At 65.1% G+C, this 14914-nt stretch overlaps 3 protein-coding genes across 3 annotated transcripts; 2 read left to right on the top strand and 1 right to left on the bottom strand.

Annotated features, from left to right (window-relative positions):
• Positions 1–265: 265 nt before the first annotated feature.
• Positions 266–3669, bottom strand: EMIHUDRAFT_448073 (hypothetical protein; the record flags this gene model as incomplete). Its single annotated transcript, XM_005770850.1, has 4 exons — positions 266–1321; positions 1568–2222; positions 2654–2709; positions 2815–3669. The coding sequence occupies 4 exons, from the start codon at positions 3667–3669 to the stop codon at positions 413–415; spliced, it is 2475 nt and encodes an 824-aa protein (XP_005770907.1). The 3' UTR covers positions 266–412.
• A 2714-nt stretch (positions 3670–6383) lies between these two features.
• On the top strand, positions 6384–7829 carry EMIHUDRAFT_96188 (hypothetical protein; the record flags this gene model as incomplete). Its single annotated transcript, XM_005770849.1, has 3 exons — positions 6384–7276; positions 7314–7322; positions 7487–7829. 3 exons carry the CDS (start codon positions 6384–6386, stop codon positions 7827–7829), a joined length of 1245 nt encoding a protein of 414 aa, XP_005770906.1.
• Positions 7830–10922: 3093 nt separating this feature from the next.
• Positions 10923–12294, top strand: VTI1-3 (vesicle transport through interaction with t-snares; the record flags this gene model as incomplete). Its single annotated transcript, XM_005770848.1, has 3 exons — positions 10923–10940; positions 11318–11569; positions 11687–12294. The coding sequence occupies 3 exons, from the start codon at positions 10923–10925 to the stop codon at positions 12113–12115; spliced, it is 699 nt and encodes a 232-aa protein (XP_005770905.1). The 3' UTR covers positions 12116–12294.
• Between the last annotated feature and the right edge of the window lie 2620 nt (positions 12295–14914).

Below are 14914 nucleotides of genomic sequence, written 5' to 3'. Positions count from 1 at the left end.
GAGGGTTTACGAAGAGATTAAGAGTAGCAGGGACCCGAGGGACCATGTGCATGTGGAAGACGGCTAGTGCTAGTCCCCCGTCGGGAGGACGACCCCGGCTAGTCGCCGACCACACGCACAAAAAACCCTGCACAAAGATCGCACGGGTGGGGACCTGTTTCTTTTTACCCATCTCACAGTAGAGACGTCCGTTTTTATTTATTTCTCCACATGCAGGATATGAGATCCGATATCCGACACCGGAGATGCCCAGGTGGGTAAAAAGGAGCAGGTCCTGTGATCTTTGTGCAATGGAGAACAAATTCTCGCCTCCTCACGGGACGGCTCACGAGACATCACGGTTGCAGTTTCGCTCAGTGGCAGTGGCTAGCCGAGTTGACATCAGTTGCTCAGACACGCACACGCTCGCCAGCTAGTCTGGGCCCGCCTCGCCGCTCGCCGACGGGTCCTGTGGAAGCGGCAAATGCAGGGTTGTTCCGCGGCACTGCGCCGCATGCCGCTCGCCCAGGAGCGCCGCCGTGTCGGCGTGCGCGATAGCGGCGGCGCCCCTCGAGAGGCCCTCGTGCTCGGCGACTTGCCGCAGCAAGCGGGTGAGGTGCTTGCGGAGGCCGTCGATCCGCTCGCCCTCGGGCAGCCGGCGGAGCAGCGCGAGCGGGTCGATGGCGAGCAGCGGCGGGCGGCAGACGCGCAGGAGCAGCTCCTGCGTCAGCGCGGGCGACGCCACCGCCTCGTCGAGCAGCAGAGGCCACAGCTCCTCCTCGCCGCTCTCTGTTACCAGCTTGAGCGCGGCGCCGAGGTCGCGCCCGTCGCCCAGCGCGAGGGAGAGCGCCGCCCTGGCGGCGCCCTGCTGCGCGAGCAAGTAGATCTGCGCGTCGACGAGCCCGTGCTCCTTGGCCACGTCGAGCGCAGCCTCTGGCTCGTACCCGCTCGACGAGCGCAGAAAGGGCAGCAGCTGCTGCGGCGCCAGTGCTGCGTACAGCTCGACTTGGCGCGGCGCGAAGGGCGCCGCGGCAGCCGGGTTGCACTCGAGCAGCCCGTGGAGGTACTCGTGCAGCCAGAGGGCCGGCGGCTCGCACGGCGCCGCCTCGAGCTGAGGGACGACGGCGGCGGGCGGGAAGGACGAGTCGCTCCGCGCGAGGAGCAGCGCGAGCGTGCGGGGCCACGAGAGGCGGGCGAGGTCGAGCAGCCGGTGGAGAGCGAGGGCGTGTGCGCCCTGCTGGCTGAGAAAGACAAAGACATCGGCCTGCCCCGCGGGGAGCGAGAGGAGCAGGTCGAGCGCCACGCCCACCTCGCGCCGCGATACCGCCAGCAGTGCGAGCACCTCGGTGAGCGCGCTCTCCGCAGGCGACAGCGGCCGCTCGCCCTCCGGCGCCGGCGCCGGCGGCGCCTCCGAAGCCGCGGCGAGCGCGCAAGCAGTGCACCCGGCCCGTCCCCGCATCTCTGACACCCGGTCCGCCTCCGCCGCCGCCGCCGCCAGCTCGGAAGCGAGCGCCGCCGCCGCGCAAGCCGCCGGCTGCGCCGCCGCCCTCGCGTGCTGCAGCGCCGCGGTCGCCGCATCGCGCAATACCGGCTCTCTCCAGAGGGAGGGGTGCCACGAGCGGAGGTAGGCGAGCGCCTCGGCGGGCGCCTCCCTCATCAGCAGCTCGAGCGCGCTCTCGTACACGTCCGAGGCGCTGCCTCCCGCGCCCTGCAGCGGCGGCCTCACGGGCACCGCCTCGACGAGCCAGCGGACTGCGCCGACGGCGGCGAAGCGACGCAGCCACCGCAGCCAGCGCGCGGCGTCGTTGCCGAGCTGCGACGCCAGGACGCGCGCCGCCACCGAGGCGGGCGCCTCGAGCTCGCCTCCCTGCTCCGATTGGCTGAGACCGCTGCCACTGTCCGAGTCCGCGCCCTCAGCCCTCAGACCCGCCGAACCGGCTCCGCCCACCTCCCCTCCCCTCGCCGTGCCGCCGTCCGCCGGCGCCGGCGTGCTGCTCCCGGGCGCGCAGCTCGCAGGTGCGGCGTGCGGCGCCTCGAGGAGCGAGGCCGCGTACTGCTCGGCGATCGCGAGGGGCGTGTGGCGGCTGAGGCTGGCCGTGTGCCTGCTGGCGAGGGTGAGGGCGAGCTCGAACCTCCCCGACGAGAGGAGCCACGCGATGCGGTCGTCCCACGAGAAGGAGCGAGCCACCACGATGTCATGAGGCGCGACGACGTACGCAGTCATCTCGGAGAGGTCGTCGCACCTACAGCGCAGCCGCGGTGAGGAGCGTCAAAGGGACGCCGTCGGCCGCGCCGCCCTCCGAGGCACCCCGCGCACTGGTACGCCGCTTCCCAGCCGCCGGGCGCCACGCTGCTGCGCGCCGCCGCTGCCGCGAGCGGCGTCCACGCTGCACTCGCTCCGCCGGCGTTGACGACGGCCGCGGCGGCCGCCGCAGCGCCCCCGACGGCGGAGGCTGCCGAGGTGGCGGCGGCAGAGAGGGCGCCGCGGGCAGCCATCATCGGGTTGAGGTCTCGGGAGGGCGGGGGCGGCGGCGGAGGCGGCGGCGGCGGCGGCGGCGGCGGCGGCGTCCCCGGCGGCGGCGGCGGCGGCGGCGGCGGCGGCGGCTGAGGCAGCGCTTGCAGCGGCGAGGGCGAGGCGGGGGGCGGCGGCGGCGGAGCGGCGGCGAGCGTGTACTGCGCGGCAGTCAGCGCCTCGTGCCCCTCGACGGAGAGCGAGTCGCAGAGGATCTCCTCGTTCCGCAGCGTGAGCAGCCTCAGCTCCGGCGGCGCCGCCGGCCCCCCCGCCGCCCCCCCGCCGCCGTCCTGCTCCTGCCCGGCCGCCTCGTCGTCTGGCACAAAGGCGAGCGCGAGCAGGTCGGTCGCCCAAGCGCCGCCCTCGCGCCGCAGCCTGGCGGTGGCGAGGCCGCAGACGAAGAAGTCCGTCTGCAGCAGCGCCACCACCTCCATGTACAGCCGCGGGCCCTTTGAGTCTGGCCCGCCGCCGCCGCGCGAGCGCACGACGCCGAGCTTGATCGAGTCGGCCCAGCCGATGACGAGCTCGGCGGGAGAGGACCACAGCAGCTGGCACCGGAAGAGGTCGGAGGGCGGCCGCTCGTACGGCCGCTCGACGAACGAGACGCACCGGTTGTGCGCCGTGTCAAACACCTTGACCCCCACGTCGTTTGCCCACGCGATGAGCGGCCCGCCGCACGCCACCGCCGTGACGGGCCCCTCGCCCGCGTGCAGGACGGTGTCCTTCGCGCCGCCGAACCAGCCGCGAGCGGAGTGCACCAGCTGGCCCGCCAGACCGCCCGTCGCCACCGGGCGGCGCGAGGCAAAGTCGCCCGCCGAGTCCATCAGCGCGATGCTCTGCACCGGGCGCGGGTACCACTGGGTTGAGCCCTCGCCGCTGATCGTGTTGCTCACGACGACGGTACCGTCCTGCGAGCACGAGCCGACAAACTCTCCCGACGCGTCGATCGAGACGCCCGTCACCGCGGAGGAGTGCGGCGCGAACCGCCGCAGCTCCAGGCCCGACGGGTCGAGGATGTGGAGCGCCCCCGACGCCGTGCCGAGCACGAGGAACCGCGCGTGCACCGCGAGGGAGGAGGCGGCGTCGGAGCCTAGGATGAGCGGGACGGACCTGCCCAGCCGCTGGTACTTGAAGAGAGGAGGCTCGTCGACTTCCTGAGCATTGTTGTCGTCGACCATGTTTTCTCCCCGGACGGCCGAGGCGATGTCGGCCCGGCTTGCCGCGAGTCGAGAGGCGACGCTCCTTCTTTTTTCGCTACGTTGTAGGAGGTGTCCAGTCCGAGCCTGACCCTAGGGCCGCGCCAATATAGGACTCCTTCTTTTTTCCGCTGTGTTGTAGGCAGTAAGTCCATTAGGGCTTTGTGTCTGTGTGTCGCTCGTGCGTGTCGTCATCATCTGTCCAGCGTCCACACCCATACCGCGTTGGTGTCCAGTCCGAGCCTGGCTGTTCTTCACCTTCCTACATACATACAGACAGGGCTTCAAGTATCGGACCTTCAGTCTGCGCTTTTGGCCGGTGGCCTCTTCGAACACGGTACCTCCGGTGAGATGGTGGCTGCCAGTTCGAGACTGGGGCCGATCGAACTTGAGTTGTTCGGTCGGAGGAGGAAGGAAGAATCCGGCCAGCACGGGCGGGTACAAAGAGGATCCCCAGCTGCGGAAACGTAGTGAGTGTCGCTCAAGATAGGGTGCCCACAGGACCCAAAAGAAAATAGCTTTCCGGCTCAAAAAGGGACGCACGAGGCAAATCTGATGTTGGAGTGTTCCAATAGGAGCGAGGCCTCTTCCGTTGGGGGACCGAGTGACTAGGAAACGAGGGTTTCCCATTGTGTCCCCTTCGCGTGCGAGCGTGACACTGCACTTGGCGCCGAGCGCCCGCGGCTCAGACCTTGTGCAAGCCACCCCTCGGTGCAAGCACCGGTCCGGACCGATGGCGCTCGGTGTGGAGCAAGCAAGACCCCCCCCCCCCCCATCGGCGCGCGCTCGCCATTCCAACGGCCGCCAGGAGCACCAAGAGGACTCCTCATGGCTGCTTGCAAGTGGGCTTCGACCGGCCTCGGCTGGGGGGGCGGGTTGTCCCGGCTGCGGACGCCTTCTGCAGCCCCGTGGGATGGGGACAGCACCCCAAAAACTGCCCCTCGGCGGCATACAGCACTGCCAGCCAGCCTCTTCCTCCTCCTCAAGGGCTGTACTATAGGCCATATTGCGCCGCCTCCTACTGGCAGCCGGGCGGGCGCGCGCCGCGGGCGCCTCGGCGCGCGCACGGGGAGTACTGCCGCCCGGCCGCCTCAAGGCTGCCGGGCGGCAGTACTCGCCTCGCAAGGCGCGCACCGGCTGCTCTAGCTGCTGCGCCGGCGGCCGCTGCGCTGGCCGCTGCTGCGCCGGCTGGCGGGCGGCACGGCCGCCGGCGGCCGCTGCACCCGCGCCTTCCCTCGCGGGCGCCGTCGCGTCGCGCGCGCGCAACTGTGCTGGCACACGGCACGCGTCGTCACTCAGCCGCGGAGAACAGGCGGTGCAGCGCGCGAAGCGCGCGCGATCTCGTACTTTTAAGGCTGGATCCGGCCATTCCAAGGGTATACCTTTGAGAATCCCCAGCGTCCCACCCTCCTAGTCACACTCTCAATTTCTCGACTATCCAACATGAAGTGCTGCGATCGGGGGTGCCCCATTTCTTTTTCCCTTTCTTTTATTGGGTCCTGTGGGCACCCTACTCAAGAGGTGCGATACTGCGGGGGAGTGTGGTGCCTATATGGGCTTCCAGTATCGGACCTTCAAGATATGCGCTTTTTGCGTTTTGGCCGGGTGGCCTCGGGCTCGGCGGACAGCAGCGCTGAGTTCGGACTTTTTCGCGGGGTAAGGTATGGTCACATCACGCAACCCACCTCGAGACCATACCCCCCTTGGCGTGTCCGTTTTATTTATTTTATGTATAACCCGTCCTCCCATCCCTCCCTTGGGTTCTCTATTTTCTTTCTTTCTTTTTAACCCTTTCAGGACGAGAAATCGAACGGCTCTGGCAGCCCAATCTGAGCACACCGTGAAATGCTTTGTCTTCCTATTTCTTCAGAGTTATGTGTACTCAGCTCTCAGGGTGTGTGGCAGCCAACTGGCTGTGTGTCTTGTGAGCCTGTTTGTGTCTGTGTGTCGCTCGTGCGTGTCGTCATCATCTGTCTCGCGTCCACCCATACCGCGTTGGTGTCCAGTCCGAGCCTGGCTGTTCTTCACCTCCCTACCAACCTAACCTAACCTAACTTCTTCAGAGAGAAACCATGCCGCGCGCTGCTGCTCCGGATCGTGAGCACGCTGTCCGTGCGCTCACTGGAGGGAGAGTGTGCCGGCTCTTTTCACTTTTGCAAGGCGGAGGCATGCAAGGCAGCGTGTGCGGACGTGATCCGGCGGTGCCACGCGTTTGCTGAGGGCTCGGAGGCGTTCCAGGGGCGGCGGCCGGCGGCGCCCGCCGTCGTATTGGCGGAGGCAGCAGCCGCGGCGGAAAAAAGATGTGATCGGTATTTTTATTGCAGTATCCGTGTCATCAAAACGCACCTGAAGGGAGGCGCCGACCCGTACACCTGTAGCCGTGCCCAGCACGCGGTGCGACTGCGTCTCGACAGGGTTCGTGATTTCACATGGAAAAAGAAAAGAAATAGGAGGGAGGGATGGGAGGACGGCACGCCGCCACCACACAGGGATTTTAAGGAGAGGAGTGTGGTGCGCTAGCCGTCGCCCACCATTTAAGTGGTTTTTCAGCCCCGAAAGTTGCAAATTCTTCTCCTTGGCTAGAGGAATGAAGTCAACGAAACGGCGACAATCAGTCGTATCTGAAATACAGCGGCACGTGCGGCGAAATCGCTCACCAAGCGTTCGCCTAACAGCGAGAGATACAGCTGCTGCGGATGTGGCTGGTCACGGTGTTAATCTCGAGCGGGTGCGCCGAGTTGCCTGGCCCTGCCAGGGGCCTTCTCTTCGGTCCTGTGCCGCCGCCCCCCTCTCGGCTCACAGTGCGGGGAAGCAGGCTGTATGACCCATCCGGCGGGTCAATCCGACTCACGGGCTTCAACTGGGTGCCCAAGCAGAGCACGGGTGCGCTGGAGCTACGCGACGCGGCTTGGTCCGCGACACTCGGGTCGAATGTTGCGCGAATAGTGGGCGTGCTCTGGAAGAACAGGAAGGCAGGCAAAGACCGCGAGCTTTGGGACTGTGCGACCGAAGAGCCGCCACACTTCTTCAACGATTCATGTTTCGTCTGGCTCGACGAGCTGGTGGAGGCAGCGACTCGCAGTGGCCAGTGGGTGATCCTCGCGATGCGGTCCAAGTACGGCGCTGGGCAGGATTGGAGGGATGCGCCTGGCGATAACGTCTTCCGGAACGCGACGCTGCGTGCGCAGCACCACGCGGTGTGGCGGCACGTGGCGGCTCATTATGCGTCGTTCGACGGCATCGCTGGGTACGAAGTCCTCGCCGAGCCTCGCGACAAGAACCTGACGACGCAGGCGGTGCACGATTTCTACGTTAGCGCGTGCGCGGCGGCGCAGGGGGCAGATCCGCGTACTCTATGCGTCGTCGGCACGGCTCCGTACTACAAGCTTTGGACGGTGTCCCCGTCGATACTCATGGAGAACCCGCTCGTGCTCTACACATTCGACTACTTCACGCCCGATTCCTTTGTCTTTGGCCGCTCCATGTTCCGCGACGGCGGCTACAACCGCGAGTACACGTGTACTAGGCTATATGGTGGGAATCCGTGGGCGCGCGCTGAGAAGACGCCGGACGGCATTCACACCTCAGGGTGAAGAGACGCGATTCACGCCTTTCGCTGTTAATAGGCGCCCATGGTGTGTCCTACCTGGAACCTGAGCAGCGTTGACGACATGTTGATGCTTGACTATGCCTTCCACCAGCACAACATGTACACCTACCTCGCCCCACTACTCAATGCGCAGAAGCCCATCTTCATCAACCAGTGGCAAGTGGCGCACAAGGTGCTGGCAAACGCAAGCGTCGGAGGATACGACTACATCCGCGATGTCATGTCGCTCGCGCAAGAGCTTGGCATTGGCTGGTGCTGGTGGAACATAGCGGGCAGCAAGCTGGTCGGTGGCTCAACTGCACCGATAATCCACTATGCCAACGGTACGACCCGCGTCATGCAGGGGCTCGTAGATGCACTCGTGCCTTACTTTGACCAGGCCGGAGGCCCACAGAACTCGGACGAGAACCGTGGGCTCATTCTCGGGGACCGCTCTTTTTCTGCAGGATTTGGGAGCATTGAGGATGGATGCGAAGTTGACGACAGCGCAGCAGCGAGCCACTTTGACTCAGCGGAGCAGGAATCGTGTTAGTTTAGTCTCATCCACAACAACATGCACGTGCACACGCACACGCACATGCACACGCACATGCACATGCACATGCACGTGTGCAGCGGTGGGTGCTGAGGAGTTGGCTGAGCATCGCTGCCTCGATTGGCGCCTGGGATTGGCGCGCTGCCTCGCCCTCAGAGCAAGGCCGGGTTCGAACAAGCAGCCACTCGAACCCAGCCAAAAGCCGAACCGCTACGAGGACATGTCCATGAACATGACATGTCACATGAGCATGCACATGCACATGGACATGGACATGCGCATGCACATGCACATGCACATGCTACATGTCTAACACCCCTCCTCTTGACAGCGAGGAACTTGAACAAACTAGACACGTGAAGTCGCACACTGGCCAGAGACGCTGAGTGTGTCGGAGGCTCTGTGGCTCACCAGCCACACAATAGAGTAGTAAGCAACCGTGTAATCAGCCACACATCAAAAAGGAGGTCTCAGGACAGTTCAGCCAATAATAGATCACGTCTAACGGCAGCACACCGGACTCGGTTTCGGATTATGACATATGTAATCTCTGCCTCTTTGTGTGTGTCTCTCTATCCTTTTTTTCAGTGTGGCAGTTGTAAGCACTTTGTGTGAAAGAGATAGCAAGTAACGATTCTTTTCCGGGCGGCGCGCGGGCTTGGAGCGGCGCCCGCAGTCTTGAGACGCCCTTCGCCTCGCCTGGTGCATGCAGCCCCAGGTTAGTGGTTGGTGGCGGAGAGGAGGACACGACCCCGGCGTCGGAACCGAGGCGTGAACACGACTAACTATAAACGGATCCGCTCCTGACAGTGGCACGCACCCTAGCACGCACCGCGGGCTGAGGGCCAAAAGCAAAACGCGCAACGCCACTCTCGCATCTCAGAGCGGTGTTATATCTCAGTAACCCCGCTCGATGGTGCTAGAGCAGCGTTCTTCAAGCTTAAACCCCACTCTACACAACACAGAGCAGCGTTTGCCTAAGAAGACTCCGTTCTGCAACCTTCAGAGCGGACTCTTGCTCAGAAAAACACCGACCAAACACGTTCGAGCGGAGTCAAGTCAGTGCAACACCGCTCAACATAGCGGGGGCGGTCAATTTCCGCGGAGAGGCTGCTTTCGCCTCCCTCAGTCGCGCTCTCCTTCGCTCCTCCTCTTCACAGAGCGGGACTTTGCTAAGTGAACACTGCTCTAGCTAGTAAGAGCAGCGATTGCTTTAAGCTGACACCGCTCTAAATGGCGTGAGCGGCGTATCACTAAATGCGACGCCGCTCTGACTACTCGGAGCAGTGACGACCCACCCACACGCTGCTCAACCCCAGGGGCGGGGCTCGCCACGCCGCGCCGCGCGCCACGAGCGATCGTGGATCACCCGTCGGCGTCAGGTGGCATCGCCGTCCCGGCGTCGCTCCCAGAGCAGCGTCTATTCAGCTTTCAGGGCGACGCCGCGCACGCCATTTAGAGCGGTGTCAGCTTAAAGCAATCGCTGCTCTCACTAGCTAGAGCGGTGTTCACTCAGCAAAGTCCCGCTCTGAAGAGGAGGAGGAAAGAAGAGCGCGACTGAGGGAGGCGAAAGCAGCCTCTCCGTGGAAATTGACCGCTCCCGCTATGTTGAGCGGTGTTGCACTGACTTGACTCCGCTCGAACGTGTTTGGTCGGTGTTTTTCTGAGCAAGAGTCCGCTCTGAAGGTTGCAGAGCGGAGTCTTGTTAGGCAAACGCTGCTCTGTGTTGTGTAGAGTGGGGTTTAAGCTTGAAGAACGCTGCTCTAGCACCCGCGAGCGGGGTTACTGAGATATAACACCGCTCTGAGATGCGAGAGTGGCGTTGCGCGTTTTGCTTTTTGGCCCTCAGCCCGCACCGCGCTGCGGCGCGTGCCTCTGTCTTTTTGCAGCTAAAAGTCGATCAGAGCGGTGTCGGCGCTGTCCCCCGATTTTCTTCCCGGACGGGGCGGCCGGACCGGACCGCCCCGGTCCGGGACCGCGGTCCGGGACGCACACCGGCGAAGCAAGCAAGCTGCAGTGCTGCACGGCCCCGGCATCGCCTCCCCCCCCTGGCTTAGCTAGACTGAGAGATATTGTGCACATGCGACATGGTCAGTCACTCTCTACAATACAAGCACTGAAACTGGTCAGTCACTCTCTACAATACAAGTGCAACTAGACGTACGCATTGCCCATCCAGGGCTATCACCTGGACCTCGATCAACAGGCGCTTGCGGCGCCGTGCTCAGGAGCTGCTGCTCCTACTTGTTCACACTTTTTGGTACGGTTCAGTGTGCGTTCACACTTTGGTACGGTTCAGTGACAGTGTGCGTTCACACTTTGGTACGGTTCAGTGTGCGTTCACATTCAGTGTGCGTTCACACTTGGTACGGTTCAGTGTGCGTTCACACTTGGTCCTGTTCAGTGTGCGTTCACACTTGGTCCGGTTCAGTGTGCGTTCACACTTGGTCCGGTTCAGTGTGCGTTCGGCCTCCGGTTTTCTTTTTTCAAGTTTAGCGAGGCGCAGAGGGGCCTGGGAGGGATGCACAACCGACCCACGCCACGCCGCTTGCGGCGGTCCTTTTCCCAGCTCCGCTGAGGGCGCGTGCGTTATCCTTTTTCAAGTTTAGCCTGTTTGGGTTTGTGTGTGTGTGTGTGTTGGAATCAGAAAAAAAGAGAGGGTGTGATGCGCTAGCCGTCGCCCACCCTTGGGCGTCCGCCTCTTCCTATCTCTCTTCGCAGTCCCTCGCCAATTCTCGTTGCAACCTTCATGCCACCTCGCGGTCGTCCCACTCTCGTCGTTCTCTCTCTTGTCGCTTCTTCCGCTGACAAACCCAAACGAGGGATGGGGAGGAGGACAGGGTCCCCACCTGCACGAGCAGGATTTTGGAAGGACGATCAGGGGGACCGGTCGGTGGGGCTCTCCTGCTCCTGACAAGGGACACGACAGGCTCGCAGCGCGGGGCACGGTGGACTCCCAACTTCCACTGGCGGTCTCATCTCAGTCTAGCGACCTGCCTCCAGCTTCTCACTGGCAGTCTCTCGCAACCACAGGCACACTGACAGGGGTGGCAGGGGCGGCGGCAGGAGTCTCCCACAGTCCCACATACCATGCGGGCCTCGCTAGAGGTGCGTCCTGTGTGTGTCCTCGCCCTTGTGGGGGAAGGGGAAGGGGTTGTGTGTCTGTACATGCATGTGTGTGTGTGTGTGTGTGTGCGTGTGTGCGTGTGCGTGTGTGTGTGTGTGTGTGTGTGTGTGTGTGTGTGTGTGTGTGTGTGTGTGTGTGTGTGTGTGTGTGTGTGTGTGTGTGTGTGTGCGTGCGTGCGTGTGTGCGTGGGTGGGCGCTGTGCGAGCCGCCCTGAACGCCACGAGCGCGCCGCGAGCGCCATAGCGCCGCAACGCCGACGAGCGCCGCCCAATCTGAGCACACCGTCGCGGTTTATTTCTTTTTTCAAGTTTCTACCGAGGAGGCCTGCTCATCGTTTCTGTGATATATAATGGACGAGTACGAGGACGAGTACCGCGCGCACAGCTCTGAGGCCGCCGCCCACCTGGAGACGGCCAGGGCCACTGCGGACCGCGACGACCGGCAGCAGGCGGCGGCGGCGGCGTCGCGTTCCATCGACGCAGCGCGCGAGGTGGTGTCGATGCTGGAGATGGAGGCGGGCGCTCTCCCAAAGACGGAGCGGGCGCCTCTCTCCTCGCGCATCCGCGCCTACCGCTCCGAGCTGACAGACCTCTCACGCCGCTTGCGGGAGGTGCGCCGCCCGTGTGCACCTCTGCCGCGCCCGTGTGCCACGCGGCCATCATGTGAAGAGGAGAGCAGACTTTCCCGCCGGACGCACCTCCACGCGCCTCCGCCATCGATCGCGCAGGCGACGCGCGCCGACGCGCGCCAGGCGGCCGCCGTCGCCTCGGACTGCATACGCGAGGAGCTCTTCTCGGCGGCGAGCGGGGACGGAGGCGGGCGCGACGAGAGCGAGCGGATGCTGGCCAACTCGGACCGGCTGGCGAGCTCGACCAACCGGCTGCGCGAGGCGCACGCCGCCACCCTCGACATGGAGGAGCGGGGAGCCGCCATCATGGGCGACCTTGCGCGGCAGCGGGAGACGCTGATGCGGACGCGCGGCACGCTCGGCGCCGCGCGCGAGGGGCTGGAGGCGTCGCGCCGCGTGCTGCGCCAGATGGGCCGCCGCGCAGCGACGAACAAGGCCGTGCTGCGCGGCATCTTCGCCGTCGTCCTCCTCATGTTCCTCTGGATCGCGTGGCCAAGCGCGGAGGCGCCCTCGCCACCCGTCGGCTAGGCGAGAGGACGGCGCCGGGGCGGGCTCCGGTGGCGCGTAGCGACCAGCGAGGGCCTGGGCCCGGAGCCTCTGCTCTGCGGTCCGATGTGCGGTCGGCGGTGGCAGGCCGCCGGCGGGGTTTGTGTGACACACGCGTGTTGGTTTTGTGTGATGGGGGAGGTGGAATTCCACGAGACCGCGCCCATGACTCTCATTCGTCATGGCATGACCGCGCCGCCGCCGGCGCGCGCGCCGCATTGATGGGAAGGACAAGCGGGATCCGGGAAACCCTCGACCTCTCTGCGCCCCGAGCTCCACCCGCTACACCCCTCTTCTTGAAATCCCTGAGTGTGATCTGTGATCTGTAAGGGTCTCCGCCCGCAGGCGCATTTTGTATACCGAGGCGGTCCGCACTAATCCTTCCCCCCTGTTTTTGCGCCAGCCCAGTCCGTACCGTTGACCACGAAAACACCGGCATTTAGCCGCTAGATTTGGCCCCCATACTGGCGCGTCGCGCGAGGCTTCCCGCGCCACAAAACCGGCCGCGCGGCCCACCGGGGCGATGCCGAGCCACGCCGTAGGGCTCACGCCGCCGGCCGCCGCAGCCGGGCACCGACCGACCGGCTACTACCAGCTGTACGTCTCAGACAAAGGCGTGCCGGTGCGAGAGGGCGCGATCTACTGGATCCAGTGGCGGGCGGGCAGCGGGGAGAGCGCGACGGGCGGCACAGCCATTGCCTTCGTGATCCGCATCTACTCGCCTCCGGGGGGCGACAATCACGACGTGCTGGTCGACATCATGTACGGCGGCACAGGCGCTCACGTCGAGCAGTTTAACATGGAGTACAAGCCCCAGGACTCGGCGCGCTTCGAGCTCAAGGAGGAGGACGACGTGTGGACACTCTATGACGGCTGGTTCGACACCGTCTCCGCGGACAAGCTCCAGGGGCCGGTGCAGTGGGTCCACGTGTGGGCGGCCGACGGCTCCGATCCGGGCGCCCGCCAGCCGCTAGAGTGCGAGGACGAGATGGTCCGGCTGGCGGGCGTCGCACCGGTGCATCGGGGATCGCACAAGCTCCTCTCGCCCATGAAGAAGCTGCTGCCGGGCGGGGCGCCCCTCCGCCAGCTCCTCTCCGACTTCGCCTGCAACTTGATGCAGCCGCCGCCGGCACCTGTCGCGCACGACGGCGCGCCTTTCTCAGATCCGCTCATAATCCCGCGCGCCACGGTCGGCGAGGTCGCATCGGGGCCGAACGAGGGGGCGCTGCTTCGGGTCGGTGGGTCCATCGAGTCCGGCTTCGTGCGCGCCGTCCGCATCACCGACGGGACCACCAGCCGCGTCATCATCCCGCACGGCGGCTCGGGCGGCACTCTCGTGGCGGCGTGGGAGGCGGTGCCGGCCGAGGAGGAGCAAGCGTGCGCGAGTCTCACGGCGCAGCCGCGGCGCAACCGCGCCTGGTTCGGCGTGCTCGTGCGCGAGCTCGTCATCAGGCCAATGCAGCAGCGCACGTTCGACCTCTCCATTTTCGAAGCGGTGCCAGTCATCATCGTGGCCCCGTGCTACTTGGCGCTGCTCAACCTGCACTTCGCGCCGGACGAGCTCTACTCGTTCGAGACGTTCGTCGGCTCGGACGGCCTCCGCGCCGCGCCGCCCCCCCTCTTCCGCCGCTCTCTCCTCGTCATCTCGCGCGAGATTGCGCCGCCGGGCAGCCGCCTAAGGGAGATCACGATCCGGCGGCTGCAAATCGCCATCGTCGCGCAGACCAGCGGCAAGGAGGCGCCCCGCAAGCTGATCCACGCGCGCATCGTCCTCGAGGGCATCTCGTTCGCCGCCGTCACCTCCCTCGACACGTGGCCCGTGGCGGAGTGGACGGGCGACCGCCACACCGGCATCGGGTACGACTTTGAGAGCGCCGACGAGGTGGCCGACACGGTGGGGATGGGCGCGTGGTCGGTCGCTCCGACCATGAAGCAGCTGAGGGACCCCGCCTGGCATGGCGGCTACATGATGCTGCAGGAAGGCCCGGCCAGTATCGAGTATATGGCGGCCGAGTCGAAGCTGGTCCTGAAGCTCAGCATCTCCTACTTTGACCGCAACGGCACCTTCCAGACGGGCGCGCAGCCAGACCAGCCGCCACGGCCCAACATGAAGTACACCATGACGGCGGGGTGGCAGGACAACACCTTTGTCGTCACGCGGGCCGATCTCGAGGCCCACACCGACGCGGGCGCGACCGACTTTACGCACTACCGCGTGCTGGCATGAGGCCCGCGCGCGCGCTGGCCCTCCATCGCTCGGCGCTCTGCCGTCGGCGCGGCCCGTACAGACCGCACAGCGGATAGCATGGCGCATGTATCTCGTACGTGTCGACACGTAGCGCCCTGTGTAGCGCCTCGACCACGCGACGCGCTCTGTCTGGCGAGATTTTGGGAGATTGCTCTCGAGATTGCGCGAGATTGTGATTAATTAATATCTGCACACAAATATTTTACAAATTATACACGAACGGGCAATGCAGCCGCCACACAGTATGCCGCCGTGTTCCCCTTAACACGCGCTCGCCACCACTTCTGGCACTCCGTCCGCACACTAATCGCAACCTCCTTCGCGGGCCGCGCGCCGCAGCCTGGCGCTGGGACCGCCGCAGCCGCTCGAGCGGCGTCCTGAAACGCGCGATGCGCGAGCCACTCCTCGCGCAGCGCGCGCGCGTAGCTCGCGTGGTGGTGCCGCCGATGGCTCGAGACGACGCGGTTCTTCCACTGAGAGATGCGCCGCCAGCGGAGCCACAGCGCGCAGTAGTCCTCCCAGGAGATGACCTC

The sequence above is a fragment of the Emiliania huxleyi genome, assembly GCF_000372725.1.
Source record: "Emiliania huxleyi CCMP1516 unplaced genomic scaffold EMIHUscaffold_4, whole genome shotgun sequence".
NCBI lineage: Eukaryota > Haptophyta > Isochrysidales > Noelaerhabdaceae > Emiliania > Emiliania huxleyi.
This window is presented reverse-complemented; position numbering and strand designations above follow the sequence as displayed.